Genomic DNA, 19582 nt, shown 5'->3' with positions numbered 1-19582 from the left:
AGAAATATTAGAGTTAAGGAAGGGAAAATAACAAAACAAACAAAAATGTATATATAATTTCATTTTGATGATGATGACTTATAGCTCATCAGGACTGTCAAGAGAAGCTGCTTCAGGAACTTGTGAGATCCCAGCCATCTACGAGAGGAGCACTCTGTGCTTCCGTCTGCTAACAAGATTTATAGAGATGACAATTTCCTTTTCCAGCAGGACTTTGCATTTGTTCAAAAAACTCCTGCAAAATGGTTTGCAGACCATATTATTACTGAGTTAGCCAACTCGTATGATCTGAATCCCACAGAGAAGCTATGGCGTATTGTCAAGAGGAAGATGAGAAACACCCGACCCAAAATCACTGCTATGAAAGCAACCTGGGCTTCAGTAACACCTCAGCAGTGTCACAAGACTGACTGTCTTCATCCCACGCTGTACAGATGCAGCAATGTGTACGAATATACATCCTATTCAGAAGCTGGGCAATCTTGCATTTTAAATCTTGTTTGGATTGGATTGGTATTAGAATGTTGTGATCATTTGAGATACTGGATTCCAGATTAGCCATGACTGTCAGCAGGGCTGTGCGATATGACCAAAATCTCATATCCCGATATAAGAATTCTATCATCCCGATAACGATATAAATCACAAAAATGTAACATTTTCTGTAAATCCTGTGAATCTCGGGCAGCTCGACTTACGGGAAGTGTTTCTAGTTGCGCGTCATGTAGCTGGAGTCGAGTGTTTTAACAGATGCATGAAGCTATACATTTTTAGACATAAATTGTAACAGCCGCTGTTTTCTTTGTATTTATTACACAGCGTGCTGCGGGGAAAAGCCTGTTCTAACGTTTGAGTCTAAGGTTTGTTTTTTTTGGCACCTGGTGGCTCTTTTTTACTTCTCATCCGTAAATAATCTGCTATTTCACGCGAATCAGTTTATTTTGAAAAGTCTCAACAGGATCTTGAGCTTTAAATAATTTCCCCCAGGGATCAATAAAGTATTCTGATTCTGATTTATTGTGAAAGGTTTATGTGGAACATAGACAAGCGGACACGCGATGGTTTTTGTCACTACCCGATCCGTACCGGAAACCCGATCGGTACCCCGCATGCGCAAATCTTACGTCACTTCCTCTCTTTGCCAACATTGCGACATTCAATATATTTGAATGATACGGTTAGCGCCCAGTTAGCTCCTAGCATTTCTCAGCAGCTCTGCCTCCTTTTCGACTACCAGGATATTTAAACAATGAATAATCCGTATCCGCAACAAATTTTTGCTTTTCTCCTCAACAGAAAGCGTTCCCCGATTGAACAACAGTGCTGTAAAATAAGAAGAATGGTGCCTAATGACAGAGTTAATAATACAGACTTTATAATATGTCACGTGAAGATTCAGCAGCCAGATGAAGTGTTTACTGGCAATTGACAGTGATAGCGGACATTATCATCACTTTTCCAACAATCCTCTCCACACAGACAAGCATAAACACACTCGATTATCACTAAATCAAATGTAACACACGTTTGTAATGACGCTAATTCAGTTTACAATAGGGTTCATTCGCTCAGTCAGCAGGTGGCGGTATCCTCGTACACTGGGGAGTACACTGCCATTAAACGAACAGAAGAAGAAGAAGAAAACCCCCTGCACATGCGCGGTACGGATCGGGTAGACCCGATTTGTACGGTCTGACTTTGCACATGCGCAGTAAGGATCGGGAGTCCCGATCCGTCACTATCTTTTAATTTTTTTTATTTTTGTCTACATTATATTAAATGTTTCATTATCGGAAACATGTTAAGAGATACTTGTTATTCTTAACATCTTAACAGATACTCTGACCTGTAACTATCGTAAAATGCTTCGACCGGAAGTAGACACCTTTCGCGCATGCGGGGTACCGATCGGGTTTCCGGTACGGATCGGGTAGTGACAGTTTTACCACCGTTGTTGCTAAACACAACGCATAAAAACAGGCGCTTGTCCGTCTGTTGTGTGGTTATATTAAATATAAGAGAAAGAGAGAACTTTAAGAAATTAATATAGCCACTACAGTGACCATCAAAACGATGAAAAGAATATTGCTATAAACAGTTAATTTTGCGACACCACGAAACAAACAATAGCGTAAAATGAAACAATAGATGTTTTTATATCGTCATCCGACATATATTGTAGCGGGTCAGGGCTGTTCGGGGTTCTGTTTTTACAGTTATGGTTTGTTTATGTTACCATAGTGACAGGTGATGCCCTCTCGCTGCCACGGTGTGTCCTTCCGGGGTCAGGGGGCGCCCTGTGTGTTGTTGTTGCTGTGCTGTTGCCACGCTGAGCAGTGAGCTAGCGGCAGTGTTCTCCTGGCAGATGTAAATAAATGGCTGTGCTCCCTGGCTAGCTCATGGGAAGCAAGACCAAACGATACCTCTGTCTCCTCCTTGTCTGAGCTCGCCACAATATGTTATATCAAACAGCCCTAACTGTCTGAAATAATACAAAAAAGGCTTGGAATATTTCACATTACATTTAATGAATGTCTCTTTGAGTGTATGTCTAGTATATGACTAACAAATGCTGGGTTTTTTCATGATATTCTAATGTTTTGAGATGCACTAGCAGAAGTAAAGTGACAATCTAAACAGGTAAACAGAAAATGACCTTGAGTGTCAGTGGTATTAAATCGTACCTGCAAATAAAAGAAACATTGCTAACCTGAACAGCATTTGGTTGCTTGTACACGGCTTCTCAAGCTTTAAAACGGTCATATTAGCATTTTTGTAAGCTTTACATATTCTGTAGGACTTTACATGAGGGTACATCATTAAGTTAATACGTCTTCCCGCATACTGGTGAATGTTTTAAAGGCACTCTTAGATAAAAGAGTGTGGATTCAACGAAGAAGGGGAGAGACACAAGCCGGCACCTATGGAAAACTGAAGGGAAAGCTGAAAAGTAAATCAAAACACAAAATCCCCTCCAACTCTTCTGGGATATGGCACTCGCTCTAAATCTGGCAAACAGGGAGTACTGATGAAAGCAGGAACTGTTCCCACAGGGATGCAAATGAATCTTCTCCACCTCTTCCTTAGACCCATAGCAACACAACATGCCCACACCAACAATTTTATTTCAATTACTCACATCGCTCTCTCCCTCCATCCATCCATTCAGCCATCCACCCATCCATGCTACTCTGCTAAGTCTTCTTATCTGCCTCTTGTCAAATAAATTCATGAGCAGTAGGGGATTTGTCAAGAAAGATGAAGAGACGGGTGAATGCTTTGCTTCTGTTGTTTAGCGTTTTTCAGTGCGGCTCTTATCCCGGCCTTGTTTCTATTGTTAACAGATTCCTTGAGTCTTTATGGGACAGAAAATGGAGGTGTGTGCAGTTTTTGTTTCCCTTTATCAAGTGGCAACAGGAGCAGCACCTGCCTGTTTAATCTAGCAGACACAAACACTGTCTGAGTATAAACCACTATACTGATGACTTCCACTGCAAAGCCATTTACTGTCATCCAGTCATCTAAAAGCACTTAAAACATTAAGCACTTAAACACATTTGTCTTGATGCATTTCCCATTGAAGGCCTTTGACCAGCAGATCGTTCTCTTCTCATACAGCATTATCTGCTAATGGTGGTGTATGATTAGTTCTGCATCTTATAATACATCACGTTTTTATCTATTGATGGTCATGGCAGCAGCAGTGTAAACCAAGATACCCAAGCTTGTATCTCCATGGCCTCATCCTCCAACTCTTGTGGGACGACACAGAGGCTCGCCAAAGCTCACCAAGAGAAATAATCTCTCCACCGGCTCCTGGATCTACCTGAAGGTCTCCTCCCAGTAGGACATATCCAAGACGCCTGACCTCTCTTTATTCAGAAGGAATTGTAGCTAAATGCCCAAACCACCCCAAGTGGCTCCTCCTGAGAGGAGTAAAAACTTGACTCTTCTAAAATGACCTGTAAGCTGAGCCCATGCAACCATCGGAGAAAACTCACTTCTGCTGCTTGTTTTTTTTTTTTTTTACGTGTTTAATAAATATTTTTAAATTGGTTATTTAACACCAACATATACTATGAAAATTCCATTCAAATCACAATTTACAGTACTGCTGAAACTATGCTAAACTATGCCTCCTAACTAAAAACTATGCTTTTATACATGGGGATAACCCATGGATAACTATCTTGTGATGTAGATATTTTATAGAGTGCAAAAACATAAAATAAACAAAGGTTTGCCTCATTGTCAAGCTTGACCAGACTTTTATTGCTGTTGCTTTTTTACCTTAATGCTCTTTATATTCTATGCAAAGCACTTTGAATTGCCTTGTTTTACTTTATTTGTCTTTAACAGAAACTTAACTTCACCTACCTTTAATATAACCTACCCCACTGAGGAAGACGGGTGGGGATTAGAAGCAGAAACAGAGATAAAGACCAGTGTTACGTCTTATGATCTAATGACCTTCACCCAGCATGGCCCCAGCGTGAAACTGAGCTGTAACAGCAAACAGACAGCCCGAGACAGATTAACACTGACCACTGGTGAAACAAAGCAAGCTGGTGGGAAGTGGAGCGAGTGCAGGAAGAGCGGGAACCTTCTAAAAGGATTGTAGCCGATACCACAGAGTAATTCTTCTCCTCCTCTCTAACTGGGATACAGCAAATGGCAATAAAGCTAAATGCTTTCAAAGCCTAAAAAGGAAGGGAAAAAACCCCAAAAAACAAAAACAAGGAAAAGTGATAAATTATTTACATCAGTCTAGGAATGTGGGTATCATACTGAGCTGTCCATTTTGGGATTTTTCCTAAAGCATGAATGCATGTTTGCATGTATATTTCAGTGCATGTGTCCACACACACAGCTGTTGATCTTGACAAACAGGCTTCTACTTTGCTGGCATCTGGTTGTGACAGTGCAGACCTCGGTGCTGGAGTCCTGCCTTGGAGTTTACTGCAGGCCCACAGCTTGGATTTCAAGCTTCTGTGAACTAACACCAGGCTGACAAATGCCTCAGTCGTAATAGTAAGAATGAGTGAAGGCACTGAAACACCCGCAGGAAAAACAATTCTGGACTGAATCTTTAAATAGCCTCCTATAACGGAGCTGTCAACACTCAGAAATGTGAAAAATGACAGAGAAGAATTCATTGTCTGTAGGGTTGCAATCAGTTATGAGAGGCATTATCAGAGGCTTATGGCTACATAAGGGATATGCACTGCTGCATACGGATCACAACTTTAAAGAGCATCAAATGAAACATCAGTAGAACTATGCTCAGATTTTTTCTGGAATACATATGTTTTAGTCCTTTAATTGGGATCGATCAAAGAATATACTGAAGGAACAACGTAGTAACCTTAATCACACATGTTACCATTACATTACATGCAAGCCATGAAATCAGGAATCCAACATCCTCATACAATTTCAGGAAACCATTTTTGTTTTGTTCTCCTCTCTGATTTGTTCCACATTCGATCCGTTGTGTAAGATTGTTGCAGTTATTGTGTTTTGTGACTCACTGTTTCTGTGTCATTCTTATAGAGTTATGATTTAAAAAAAAAAAACACCCTGTCTTAAGCAAGTTTATTTACCTAATTTTAAGAGGTATTAAGGACCTGATTGTTTTATTATTATGTCCTGATATTTAAAACCTCACGACTGACAGAGGGTGTATTTTTCTTTTACCATGACCATATAGAAATCCTCTCCATCTTAGTTTGTTTCTCTTAACCTTCTGCTGCTCGGGCTATCAAGTTGTCCCATTTCTCTTAAGTGCCTTATGAAGTATGCGGGTTCAATAAAAGTTTATACTTTACAGTTTGCGTCATAGCTCATGTAGTGATAGAAAGGATTTTGCTGTAATAATTCTATTATCTCTCTGTCTCCCATTTGTCCCATTTAGAATGGCAACCTGTAGCTTAACCCCAGAGACTCTGAGTCCTTGATTAAAAAACAAAAATGTAATTAAAGTATTTTGGCGACCGGAGTGACAGCACACTGGAAAATGTGAGGTCAGGCATCCTTGAGAAGGGTGCTCAAGCTGATGCACCAAGTGTCTCATGGGAGATCCATTTCCACTTGGCTAGCTGCAGATTCAATCAGTTGGCAGGAGAGAACTCTTTCAACCAAATGTCAGCGATGATGTCACTGAGTTGCTGTGAATTCATCATCCTGAATCACTGAATCACATCAACTATCCTTTTTAGCATGTGACAACATTTTAAATGCTAAATGTAATGGGTACTTGGAAAAAAAAAATGGTCATGTGTCACTTTTCAAATGTAAATGTAAAACTGAGCAGTTATGACGCTAATCTCAACGGGTCCATTTACAGATTAAGTGATTAAGTCTAATACCCAGCCAGCACACACAGCCTTGCTTCATCAACGACAAGTTTGTGTCGTGCAGCCGAGTGTGCTGAGTGTCACTGATGATCGAATATGTTTATTTACTAGTCAGTCTATGCTCTCTGCTCCTCATTATTCTCCGGGAAGTCTCCTACTGCCATCACCACCTCCATCCCATCTCCCATAAACCATCGGCAAGGCCAGAGCAATGTAAGGCAGCCGTATTTACAGCCCTGAAAGCAATTGGAGGTTAACAATGAGGCCTGGCTGCTGCAGTTTATGGGCCGCTGTAAAATTGCCACTATGATTAAAATCTCCGTCAGGTGAAAGACAATGGTGCAGCCCTTTATCTCAACACTCCCATGAAATATCTACTCGCACTCATCCTCCCTTTCTTTCCTCTATGACCTCATTTGCAGGCCTTTACCTTGGTTAACTGGCCTTTTACGGCTCACTGTCTTATTAAAATCTGGGGAAGCGTTCTAAGAGTTGTTGGCCTGCCCTTTGTGAAAGTGTGTGTGTGTGTGTTTGACAGTGCATTGTTTGCATAGCAAGAGTGCATGATATTTTTACAGACCTGATATTTTTGTGGTGTCTTTCTGATTTACCATTTAAACTGTTACAAAAAAATAACTTTTGACACTCCTCACTGAAGACTGGTAGACCCTCTTGACTTCCAGCTTGTGACTACCAAACAGTCTCTGCTTTGACAGGCAGAGCAGGTTACACTGAATACAGTGTCATTGAGCTGAATTACGTTTGTCACCTTGCTGTCTCTTTAGTCATTAAATAAAAGGGAAAGGGTGAATGAATCCATCATCAGTTTGTTTAAAGTGAACTTTTTTTTTGTTAACTTAATGATCAGCATTCTTAAGAAAAAGTTATAAAGCAAAAATCAAAGTGTGGGTTAAACCACCTGGTGGATGGACTTTGGCCATATTACACACGCAGTGTAAATTCTAAAACCTTCATGTGCACTCAGATAAGGCACCACCAGCTGTTAATTGATTCAGTAATAATTAAACAACTAAGTGACATCTGGTTGTGACAGAGCAGGTACATGCAGTGTTGAATGTCTGCATGTGGCCAACTGACAAGGGCAAGCAATATACTTGAGTGAATTGCTTCCAGTATTACACCCCCCCCCCCCCCCCCCCCCGGACTATGAAAGGTAATTTTGAGTTCCGTTTTGCAACTTTTCATGAGCAATTGGTGGTTGAAAAGATAATACATAGCCAATGTAATCTAACTGTAAGCTATATTTACTTGTTGGAAGTGAACTTTCTCACAACAGGGACAGCGGGAAAGTTGTGTTTGTTTTTAGACACGATGTGGGTGTTGTATGTAATCAATACATTAATAAATTACAGTATAATAAAATATTGGTATCATCACAGAAATCATTCAGTACAATCCTAGAACGTATAGATAGGGAGTACAATAACATATAATATCTGTATTTCACATATTTACATAATGGCTACTGTATGTGCAGCAGCAACACACAGGAACTAAATTAAAGCGACTCCACGGGAGGAGCTCTCCCAGGTTTCTGCTGTTATATTGCATTTTGTGTGTATTTCATACCATCAGAAATACCATTACTGCAAAAGTAAATTTCAGTATTGTGGTATTCTGTATCTAACATCAATGGCAAGCATGTGACTCAAATATTCATTTACTTTCATACCAATCCAATCTGCTCATCGCTAATGCGTCTCTTTTTTCTCCTTTAGTCTCTTAATTTCTTATGAAGCCTCAGCACTTCCCTTCCCTTCTTATCAGGTACAAGAGATGAAGGGGTGGGCCCATAAAAGCAATCTGCCAGTGACAGGAATAGCAGGAGGCAGGGCACCGAATCTATATCTTGTTCATTTTATCAACATACACATTCATACACACCCACCATTCAACGCCCACATGTCCATATACTCTACATTGGAATATGTATGCACCAAATGGGAAAGAGGAAAAAAAAAAAAAACATCCTTTATGTAACCTCATTCTCATTCTAAAAAAAAGCAAGGCAACCACCTGGAGGCTGCAAATATACAACTACAGGCAGTTTGTGACAGTGGATACATTCATTATAGGTAAAAGCAGGTGGCTGGGAAGATATTATATCTTTCATTTTTTTTAAAAAAAAAAACACCCTGACTTAGTTTCTATAATTTCCAATCATGACAGACAACTATTGAAACAGATTTTTCATTATTATTGATTTACAGGGAAGAATGTACTTTTTTTTTTTTTAAAAAAAAGGTGCAAACATTTGCTTCTCAGATCAGATGGTACTTTGATACTCCTCATCTTTACACGTCTCTAGACACACGTCTTATCTGTCCTCTTCTTCAGCGTATTCTTCATCCCATCCTTATATACTTGCCCTTAAAAAGTCCAGATAAACACTTTCTGTGTTTCCTCCGTGCCACCACTCTCTCGATGCATCTGACAGCAACCAAGAGAAGCACAGAACGCATTTACAAGGCCCGTGTGAGGACTGCAACTTACTTTTTACACTAACACTCACTAATATCTATGATGCCACTGAGCTTCATCTATCTACCTCTTATCTGGTTGAAAAAAATACACTTCTATATGGCTCTGCTGTGAGAACCTGCCTCTAAAACACTGCCCAATTGCAATAAGGTCATTCTATTTTGGTTTAGGTTGTCTATTAATCTTGAGTGCATAAAGCCTTAAGGGATTTTCTCTGTTTTCATCCAAGCCATTTCATTTTATTGTTTGAAACTTCTGAAATGGCAGCTTTAGTGAGCTATTAGTGCAGCACTAAACATTAGAAAAGCTGAACAGGAGAGGTAAACAAAAGAGAAAAGACCCATATGCCCATGACCCATATTACAGTTTTTTTTGTTTTTCTTTTTTAAACACACTACACCTTCCTCTCTCTCGCACCAACACACACACACAGACAGACACACTCAGCTTTGACTACCAGGCCTTGAAACACGAACTACAGGTTTGACCTTTGGCAGTGACATTATCTAAATAGGGAAGTGTTCACAGTGGAGCAGCGTAACATGAACTGAAGGTGTCAGCTATGCTGCTTTAGATATTCCTCAAAGATGCCAGTGCTGAATAAGAAGCACTGGCATCTTTGATGCACACACACACACACACACACACACACACACACACACACACACACACAGGTCAAGCACTGCTGGAACAAAGAGCGGCTAAATGGTCATGTAAATTTATAATGAAGAGAAATGCGGTTATAGAGCCCAACAGGAAAGTCGTACGGGTGAGCCATGTTAACATGCACACACACACAAACACAGGTGCACACACACACACAAACACTTGAAAGGAGAAAATAATGCTTGCTACAAACAAAGAGGTGTTATAGATAACCATAAATGGAGCTCCTGTACGGCACAGATCGTAAATCCAAATAAGCACCTCCAGCAGCGGGCCATTCCTATCTCTTATATTGCAGTTGTGATGATTTAGGGCATGTTTACAGTCAAAGTATGAACACCGTTCAATTTAAGTAATCATTATTTGAAGCAAACCAAATCTATCAACTGTCAATTAGGGGACTTATGACAAAGTGGCACTATTAAAATTCATGAAGAGCGTGCCATAAACTTTCTTAAACATTTTGGTGACTTCAGCAAAACGCTTACAGTGTAGCTGAATTTTTGAGCTTCAGCGGACAAGACTGACTCACTCTGAGAGCTGCTTTCATTTAACTATTATAAAAGAGAAACCCTAACACCATCAAGAAGGTTTAGAGTTTAGAGGAAGGCGGTTCAGAAAAAGCCTGCCGGCTTCCCTTCACTACTCTTATCGGTGCAAGCACATTTTCTAAAGTCTTCCCTTAAAACGATTTTGAAGACGACTGCATTTTACAGAGCGAGATACATCGTCCTGTTCTTATGGCCGGGGCCCTCAGCTAGTCGACAGTTGCACAGCAATGTTTTAACAATGTGGATTTTAACTTGAAGTTTAATATTTTTAATATGTCTGAAAAACTCTTGGTTGAAACTCCTTCTGCAACAATAACCTAAAATCAGCATTTCTGGTAACTACAGAGCACACTGGCATAACATGTGGGAGAAATTTAGATTACAGAGCTGCTTTAGCTCTGACATATTCATAGGATATGACATCAGTGTCAATCCACAGAGTGCACAGTGTTTCTATTCTACTACAGTTTCCCAGCTCCTGAAGCAATATCATCCTTTATTATTATCCCAAATTCTACTTTCTATTCCATAATTAAGTATAGCTTTATTGATTTGTTCCCTTGTTTCATCTGTTTGCCTTTATTATTATGGTTTCTTCTTCTTCTTCTTGTTATCATGTATTATTTATGTATCTGTATCCTTGTAGAGCCTCACAAGTCCATCCTCGCACATGTAAGACACACACACACACACACACACACACACACACACACACACACACACACACACACACACACCGGTTTTAATGAAATATGGAGAAATGCATTAATATTTCTTATTTTTACCTCCACACTTCAATATGTTGTATATTTGCTGTAACATTTTACACAATCTGGTGATTTCATTTCAGGCAGTTAAAAGTTAGTACACCAGATTAAGCTACATATGTCTATATCATCTGCTTTTCAAGGGTTTATACCTCTTCTGGCATAAAACATTCAACACAGTCAGTGAGTATTTAATTACTGCATATCCGCCTTCAAAGAGTGAGCTGATCCTTTAGCACTTCCGGTAGTTTTATAGATATCTGAGCCTCAGGCAAGATACTGCTTCAAGGTAGACGGGCTGTCAACATGAGTGGCAAGTGATGGTGTGTAAACCTGGTCAGCTGAGATTTTGAAGAAGATATTAATAATAAATTGCCTGCCTTAAGGCTAGATGACAAACGGTGACTCCTCTGAGTATTAAATGTTCGTTTTTACAGCTAAAAAAAACAAAAAAAAACTTTTGAGTCACCTCCCATTTCTGATTATTTTGTTTCTACTATAAGGAGCCAGACTTTCCTGTAATTTTTTAAGGTGATCTTTAGTAACAGTTTGTCAGGCTTTCTGAAAGTCCTTCAGGAGTGATTTACTTTTTGGGGGGAGATATTAAGCCACTTTATACTGATCTGCTCATTCAAGCACAAAAAGGCAACTAACTCAAGTTCTGAACCACTGTTGTGTCTCCACAAAACAGAGAAAGAACCAATTTTAAATAGTATCTGAGGCACTTTGTTACTGTTGCAGCCTGTTGCAGAAACACGTAAATTGCTCTAGTTTCTTTGACATTCCAACAAAGAAAACCCAGGAATAAAAATTGTGTTTTTGCACCAACAAGGTACTAATAGCTAACGGCTTTTAGCAAAAATAGCAAAAAAAACTTGGGCTATCTCAACATGATGTGTAGTGCGTCCTTAAAAAAATAAGGAAACTGGATGAGTGGATATGCCATGATTAAGGGAGGGTAACACGGAGAAAAGCCTGAGGTATGCCGAATTACACGAAAAAAAGAAATTGCAAGAAAGTTTCACAAGACTTTGTTGAAGTATTGACTAATATTGACTTTGACCTTGTTAGAATTGTAAAAACTTTATTTTATCCTTATATACCATTTTTCAATTTGTGTTTGCATCTCAATAAATCACTGCACCCATTTCCCATGTTCCAAGCAAACCATAAAGAAAGGGCGGTTCGAGACTTCTGCACAGTGCTGCTAAAACAAACAAACACAACCTTGTTGCAGTTGCTGTGAGAAAAGAGAAACTATTACATGGTAGTTTTATGACTCCATAAATGTTCTCAATTCTGTAAGTCCCCAGATGGTTTTCAATCTCTAAAGACCAAATCACCCAAAGTAAGCAGCAGAAAGTACAACGCAGAAGCTGCTTAAAGCCATTTATCCCTTTCCATGGAGAAATTATCAAAATATTTTTTCTTTGTAATCACTCCGCAAAAACTTCAATTCACATTGTAAATAGTACCACGATGGGTACATATTTGGAGAACGGGGTTGTAATGACAACAGTTTATCACATTTATTTTCACAGCAAGAGTTTTTTAAGAGGATTTTTGATAATAGTCCTCATTTGGACTGCACATGGGAAAAAAACAAACTGGTTTGTCATTTCAACACACAGCTGGAGGAAGTCTACCCCGGAGGTCCCGTACAGCTGAAAATTATCTAAAATAAATGAAATTGTCTAAAATTGCTCTACTTTCCTCTAAATAAGACTTGAAGTAAAGGGAAAAAAAGACTAAATATGAGCTTAAGTGTCAGATTATCTCTGCGGCTTACTGCTGCATGTACCAAGTGCTAATGATCCCTGGCTGTGGTCCAACTCTGTCTTATATTTTGCCATTGAAAATAACTCAGACTAATTTCACATCTCTCTGCGTGAAAACTATCAGAGAAATAAATGCTCGAAGAGGAGGTTAGATTGCATAATGTATTCACAATCTAATTTGAGCTGTGGCCTCCCAGAGCTGGAAACATTATTAAAATTCACTGCAGTGGGTGGGGTCAGGAGGCTAAGCTGGAGATGGGCTGGAGTAAAAAAGAAAACTTTCTAAACAATAAAATCTGATGACAGACGCCTTTATTGTTTCATCATAATGGGCGGGCTTTGTAGCACTGGACTCTTGCAGAATAAAACATGTAATAAGCAGTAGGTGCATGAACAGGACTACCTGAGCCCCCTGCACATAAGCAACGATCCACATTGCTGCTTAGTCAAAATGATGTGGGCCGGGTAGGGAGCATGTGATTAGTCATGGGCATCAAATTAATATTCACTCTTGAGTGGTAACACAGAAAATAGGAAAGGCATTAAGAAAGAAACACTCACTCCCGCATCGTCCTCCCTGCTGTCGCTGGTGTCCTCGCTCTTGTGGTGTCCGGCTGAGGAGCGAGTGTCCCTCTTTCGGCTGGCGTCGGTCCCCTCCGTCTGTCTCTCTCCATCTGGACCAAGGGGAAACATGGATATTGCTTAGAAAGACAGCGACCGCTATTATCCCAATTTTCAGGTTATTGTCATCCACATTTCCACTTTAATCATCATTAATGGCATCATTGTCATTCAGATTTCTCTCATTATCATCACCGTCATCATCACTGTCGTCAACAATAATTTGAAGCTATCACCCTTTTTTCTTCCAACTCAGCCTCTCCACTGTCATCAACCCCAGATAAAAGTTCCCAGAGAAAGGCAGATTAAGTGTGAAAAAAAATTGTAATTGGAAAAGCGAAAGGAGACAAGAGGGAAGAATAAAACCGAGTCCAGAGGGGAAATGTGAAGCAGGGGGAATGAAAATGGAGGGGGGAGAAAGAAAAAAAAAAGAAAAAGCAAGAGATCGACAAACGGAGAGACAGAGAGAATAGCTTTTGCTGGGAAAGCTAGACTGCGGTCATGCCACCGATGGATTATGGGAGTTTTGCTGCACAATGATGACAGTTGCCTTGGCCAGGAGCGAACAATTGGAACTTAAAACTACTCATTACATGTGTGTATGAGTGTGTGTCAGCTTTTGTGTGTCTGTCACAGAGCATATGTTCAAAATTGCCATTTCTCTGCCAGTAACACGTGCACATGCATACACACGCGTTGCCACGGATGATCGCACCGCACGACTCAATACAGAGAAGTTACAAGATATTTAGCACTTTATGAGAGCCTGGTTATTTGGAGTTACAAGGACCAAATGGATACTATAAGGTTTCCTCTAAAGGTTTTCACATCTATGAGGACTTCATATAAAAATAAATAAATAAATAAAAAAAGAGAATCCATACCCAATTCAGTCCAATCTCATTTTATTTGTATTGCCCTGGACTTGATCCCATTTGGCTGACATGGTACATGAATGCACAACACTTCTGCAGCCTGGATGGGCTGCCATAAAAGGTGGCGCCACTGCAATTGACTTGCCAATAAAATGGGAGAAGGAGGGGCCTCGATTGCATTACAGTGAAAGTGGTTCATTACTGTCCGCCTGGCTGCTGTAGCTGCAGCGTATATACACGCATACATTCACACACACACACACACACACACAAGAATGTGCGCACATGCACACAAGGGATGGAATGTGATTAAAAGACAGAATGGGGAGAGCGGGTGGTCATAAAGCATAATGAGAGCTAATAGTTTTCCAATATGTCCCCTTAACAATGAGTCTGAGTGGGCTGAATTGGATGCGGGTGGTTGAGAGGTGGTGGGGGGGCTGAGCTGTGGGATGATTGATGCAGTCGAGGAGAAAGGGAAAAACAGAGAGGTATACTTGTGCTCATTCTCCTCATTCATGTACAGAAACGGAAGGGAACAATTGAACTACTGTCAAAAAGCAATCCAAGCCGAAAACAGACAGAATAAATAAAATGTCGCAAAAGTAAAAGTTTTCATCTCTCTAATTCAGCTTGTCCTGCATCCTATCAAAGTCTCGAGCAAACGTAATATCTGCAGACGGTTTGTTTTCCTCATTTGTTTGGAAATCATCCTGCCTGTCTCTCTTCATTCCCTCCGCAATCTCACTGATTCTACACAACTGTAATAAAAATACACTTTGATCTGAAAAATTATCATCTTTTTGTGGAACAAATGAAGCACTGGAGAAAATTACCATGTTCACAACGACTTTCCTTAAATAAACTATTCCCATCTTTCTCTCCGTGATTGTGTTCCCCTCTAGAATGAAGTGTGCCGAAAATGATTTTATAACTAATAAATAAATAAGAGACACTTCCACAAAACGGACAATAACACAATAACAACTAGTGGAAGCGGAGGAACCTGTAAGTGCCATTTTCATGTCTCAAACAGCCACTTGAGCCACACGAATTGTGCTACGAAAGCCATCACCCCGCAGTAGAAGTCGATATGGACAGCCTAAGTACAGCCTCCGGGGTCTATCAAAGCTCCACCAGATCAAAGAGCAAAGAGCAGCTACGCTAAACCTCATCTCACTTCGAGCCCTACATTGTGGAGTCAAAAATAGAAGGACACTTCAACTTCCAGCACTATAACTTGTCAGATGTTATGAATGCGCATTTCCCTGGTGGGGCGTGTGCCTTAGAATGATTTAGAAGGCTGCGATATTAAAATGCCAAGACGTCATGCGGCATTGTAAATAAAGTATAGCAAGTTACCCAAAAATCACTCCAATGAAAAAACAAAATATCATTTCTTGATCATTTATCCAGCTCTTCATTTTGAAATGTATTTTCGTTCCTCTTCTGAGTAAACAGTGTGTGAGTCACTGCATGAGTCAACTGGCAGCATATCTTTCTGTAACCATTTATCTGAGACTATTAAGAGTAGGCACTGCACCAAGACACTTTTTTTCCTTGTCTTGCATCATTTATGTAAGTGATCACCTTAAATGTGAATGTGAATACAGAAATTATTATTAAAATTAAACAACAACAAAAAAACAAAAAAAAAATCATCTTTGAAGCTGAGTGAGATAGTTTCAAACCCCACAACGAAGAGCAACCAGAAAGGGAAAAAAAACCCATCCAAAGCTGATTTCAATAAATCGTGATTTGCATGCAAAATAAATATCAAAGCAGTACAGTCAAACAGACCAAATCCATTACAGCTTTTCTGAATGCCAACAATAAACAGAGAAAAGATTAACGGCATTAGAGTTACAAAGAAAGAAAATGGAAAGCAGGTGTCAGAAAGCAGGTGACCAACATGAGAAAGCAAACTTTCTCATGAAAAATGATTCATCTTCCAGCCTCTGAAGCAATGTCTTTTAAAATTTGAGAAGAATATTTATCTAAAAAAAATAGTGTATCTTCACGATAATGTCCATATCCCTACAAGAACAGCCCTATCAAATGAAAAGGAAAGTGGAAATTAAATTTATGCTGATATTTGTTACATTATAATTACACTTAAATCCTTTGGGGTCACTTTTAAGATTGAAATGTTTGGAAATACTGAAAAAAAAGGAGAAGATAGTTTTTAAACTAATTAATTCAATCAACTCTTCAACAATACAAAAAAAAGTGAAGATAATGAGAACAGCAAGTACTTTTCTGTGTGTGTGTTTTAGTTAGTGTGCACGTGCGTGTGTGTTTTTGTGGACAAATGTTCAAACATTCATTACCAACAAGTCCCTCAGCACGCTTTAATACTCTAAAAATGGAGACAGTAATGCAAATGTAACGCTGCATGGGTGCGAGTTCCTTTCTTAGCATATAACCAAGTGACGACATGTGGTTCTGCACAGCTCTGGAGAATGACTCATAAATAATAGTCTCTGCTGGAAAGAAGTGATTTGATGACCAAATCAAATGGCACTGTAGTAAACTGGGACACGTATTCTCCTATGTAACCAGCCTGCACTCCTTCAGTGGTTGTGCACCAACTACAACTTTAAAAAGACCGAAAGAACAGGATGTGCAGACGGACAGCACAAGCAGACCATGATGAAATGTGCAAAAGCCACAGTATGGCGCTGCTAGCAAGTGGCTGAACTGTGACAGGACTTCAAGCCTCGATGCCGGCTCTAATGAAGTAATGAAGAGCCGACTGGCAGGTTAATGGAAGCCAATTGACTGTGCGCTCTGCCACCAGCAGGAGACCAAGCAGAATACTAATCCTTGAGGAGCCACCTCTCTCTTGTTTCTTGTGTTCTGCCTAATCAGTTCATTTCCCCCCCACTTCTAAAACAGGAGCACTATTTACTGTGAAGATAAGATGGTGCAGAGCAACTTCTTCAACCTCCAGAGGACACAGATAGTGAATAGCTTTTGGAGCACTTTGCAGATTAGATCTTTTGCGGGGTATATTGAAAATCACAATAAACAGAAGTGTTATCCAAAGGTTGACGTGGGCACAATCTGTGGATAGAGACAAGGAAGTGAGTGTGTTGGGGGGGGGGGGGGGGGGGGGGGGGGGTGTTCTTCGAGCATCTTCTTCTTTTGAGAAGTAGGTAATAAATTCACCTTGCCTGGCTGCCCTTTTAAAAGTAAAGCTATTCTAAACTCTATGCCTTTTTAGTGAACTGCAGCTGTCAGAGCTCTCATCAGGGCTGTACGTGTGCCAATTTAAATGTATGCCTGTACTTTACTGTGTTTGTGCATATATGCATGCATTTGCGTGTGTGTGCAAACGTGCAAGCATTGTCTGCATCTCCTTTCATCTTCTAACAGGACTGACTACACTGGGTTTCACTTCGAGGTGGTGCTCCACTGTATGTTAAGTGATAGACAGAATGGTGATACAGCAGAATACTAATCACAGAATCAGAGGAGCGAGTGTAGCAGGAGCTACAGGCTATGCAATGAAATGAGAAAGAGGAAAACAAAAAAAAAAAAATCCAACATTATGGAGAAGAAAAATAAAACAGAGCTGGTTAAGTAGGACAAGTTTAGTTTAAACAGATATGAAAAAGCCAAGTCAAAACAAATTAACTAATAATCTATGTGGGAGCCCCCCAGGATCTGTTCTATGCTCAAGTCCCTCTGGTAAACAGGAAGAAATAATAGCAAATAACAGCACGCAGTCAAACATGCCAGCTCACAGTGGTTCATGAAGAACGCCAAGCGTCATTATCACAATTTATTTGCCAGTGTCATCTCTAGAGCGGCTCCTACATGGTCTCCTTTCAACTTGCGCAGTCAAGCATACTCTGTGTTAACACGGGACTGGCAACAGAGCCCAAGCAGGAAAGGAATATATTAAATGACTTATGGTTACAAATGGAAATTACAGTGTCAAAAAGGGGGTTAAAAATAACTGTAGTTCATTACTGCTGCAATATTTTTCTGTACAATGTCAGATAATAGTAAAAGTATTTAGTGATAAGTACTAAAATTTTGAACATATCAGCAAATCTGCTCATTGCTTTATTTGTGCTATTATCATATTAGAAAGTGGTCTGTCATTCAGAGCACAAAACACTGAACAACAACACAGCAACAATTACAAAATATTCAGTCTGGGTACAAATATGTCAGATTTGTACATTTCAGCTACTAAGGTCCAAATATTGTTTATTATTTAAGAACACATTAAACAATTTAGCTTAAATGGGCCTTGGGGTGCGGGTGTGTCACCAGGGTGCAGGGGAGACATCCCCTGCACAGGGGAAGGGGACAGGGGGGGGGGGCCTGTCCCCTTCTGGCCACCTGTGCCTCAATTTTATCTCACAACTTAGACATCCACATTACTTACACTCTCATAACACACACACATATATATAGGGCCTTGAGGGTGGGCACGTTAACGGCATCCAGTGGACGGTCTGTGTACTCAAACCTACCTCTGGCGCCAGTGCCCACCTCTCAATTTTAAATCCATGTAGACATTGAGGGTTCTCGGGAGGGGCCGTGCTAACACCTGCTGCTCTCTGGCAGCAGCACCATGCTCTCCCTTGTTTTAAATGCACTTTAGAACAACACGCAGCAACACTACACATGAGCGGGAGGAGGGAGGTATGGGGTCTTCACACACCCCCGTTCTCTACTAGCCATCGGGGCGGGGGGGCTGGGAGGAGATGTTGGCTGTCCGATGGGCCTCCCTGCTGCTGCGGAGCCTGGGACGGTCCGCTTGCCTCCACCCCGGGGAGAAGGGTAACATCTCTTGGGTCTGGGTGCTGTTTCCCCCTCTGGGGGCGAGGGTACCTGGACCCGGGGTATAGAGTATGTTTGGGGAGTGTGATTGTGTGTACATGTCCATTTATGTCAATCCTTACGTTGGGTGAGTGCTGAGTGTTTGTATATGTGTGCATGAGGGTGGGAATGCATGTTTGTGTCTGTGTGTGCCTGTTTGTCTGTGTCTATATGTCAGGTTGGGTCTTAGACTCCACCTCTCTGGGAACTCCCAGGCCCTCCAAAGTGTGGAGGCCTATCTCCCCTCACCACACTCCCTGCCGGTGACTGATGCCCTCAGGGGTCGGTGCGTTGGTGGTTCTTGGTGTCCGGGGCTGGGCGCTCAGGTATGTACCAGCTCACTCCCGGTGGCTACTTGGCGGGGCCTGGCGCCTGTTGCTTGGTCAGGCCTCCTCCGGGGTGCGGGGGGCCCTTGGTCCTCCGGCCTCTGGGCCTGCGGCTCATTTCACTCTGGCACAGCTGGCTGCCGGCAGAGCTGGCGGGCACGCCGGTGCAGCCCCCTCTAGCTTCTGCTCGGTGGCTACTGGGTGACACCTTGTCTGGGGATCCTCAGCCCTTCCCATGAGGGTGGCACGGATGCCCCTCCGGTGGTCCTCCTTGGGCTCTCGCACTCTGGGGCCTCTGGAT

The 19582-nt window shown here is 41.0% G+C and overlaps 1 protein-coding gene across 1 annotated transcript in view; it reads right to left on the bottom strand.

The window, feature by feature from the left end:
• The window catches only part of b4galnt4a (beta-1,4-N-acetyl-galactosaminyl transferase 4a), a 151928-nt gene that overhangs the window by 85661 nt on the left and 46685 nt on the right, over positions 1-19582 (bottom strand). The window contains exon 2 of the mRNA XM_085281730.1: positions 13182-13294. Coding sequence (XP_085137856.1) covers positions 13182-13294 — 113 coding nt within the window. The remainder of the gene's footprint in view (positions 1-13181; positions 13295-19582) is intronic.

Source organism: Mchenga conophoros, linkage group LG7, assembly GCF_057382185.1.
Source record: "Mchenga conophoros isolate Kocher_MC1m ecotype Shallow Benthic linkage group LG7, M_conophoros_male_GT1.1, whole genome shotgun sequence".
NCBI classification, from domain to species: Eukaryota; Metazoa; Chordata; class Actinopteri; order Cichliformes; family Cichlidae; genus Mchenga; species Mchenga conophoros.
Note: the sequence above shows the minus strand (reverse complement) of the source record. Positions and strands in the feature narration are given on the sequence as shown.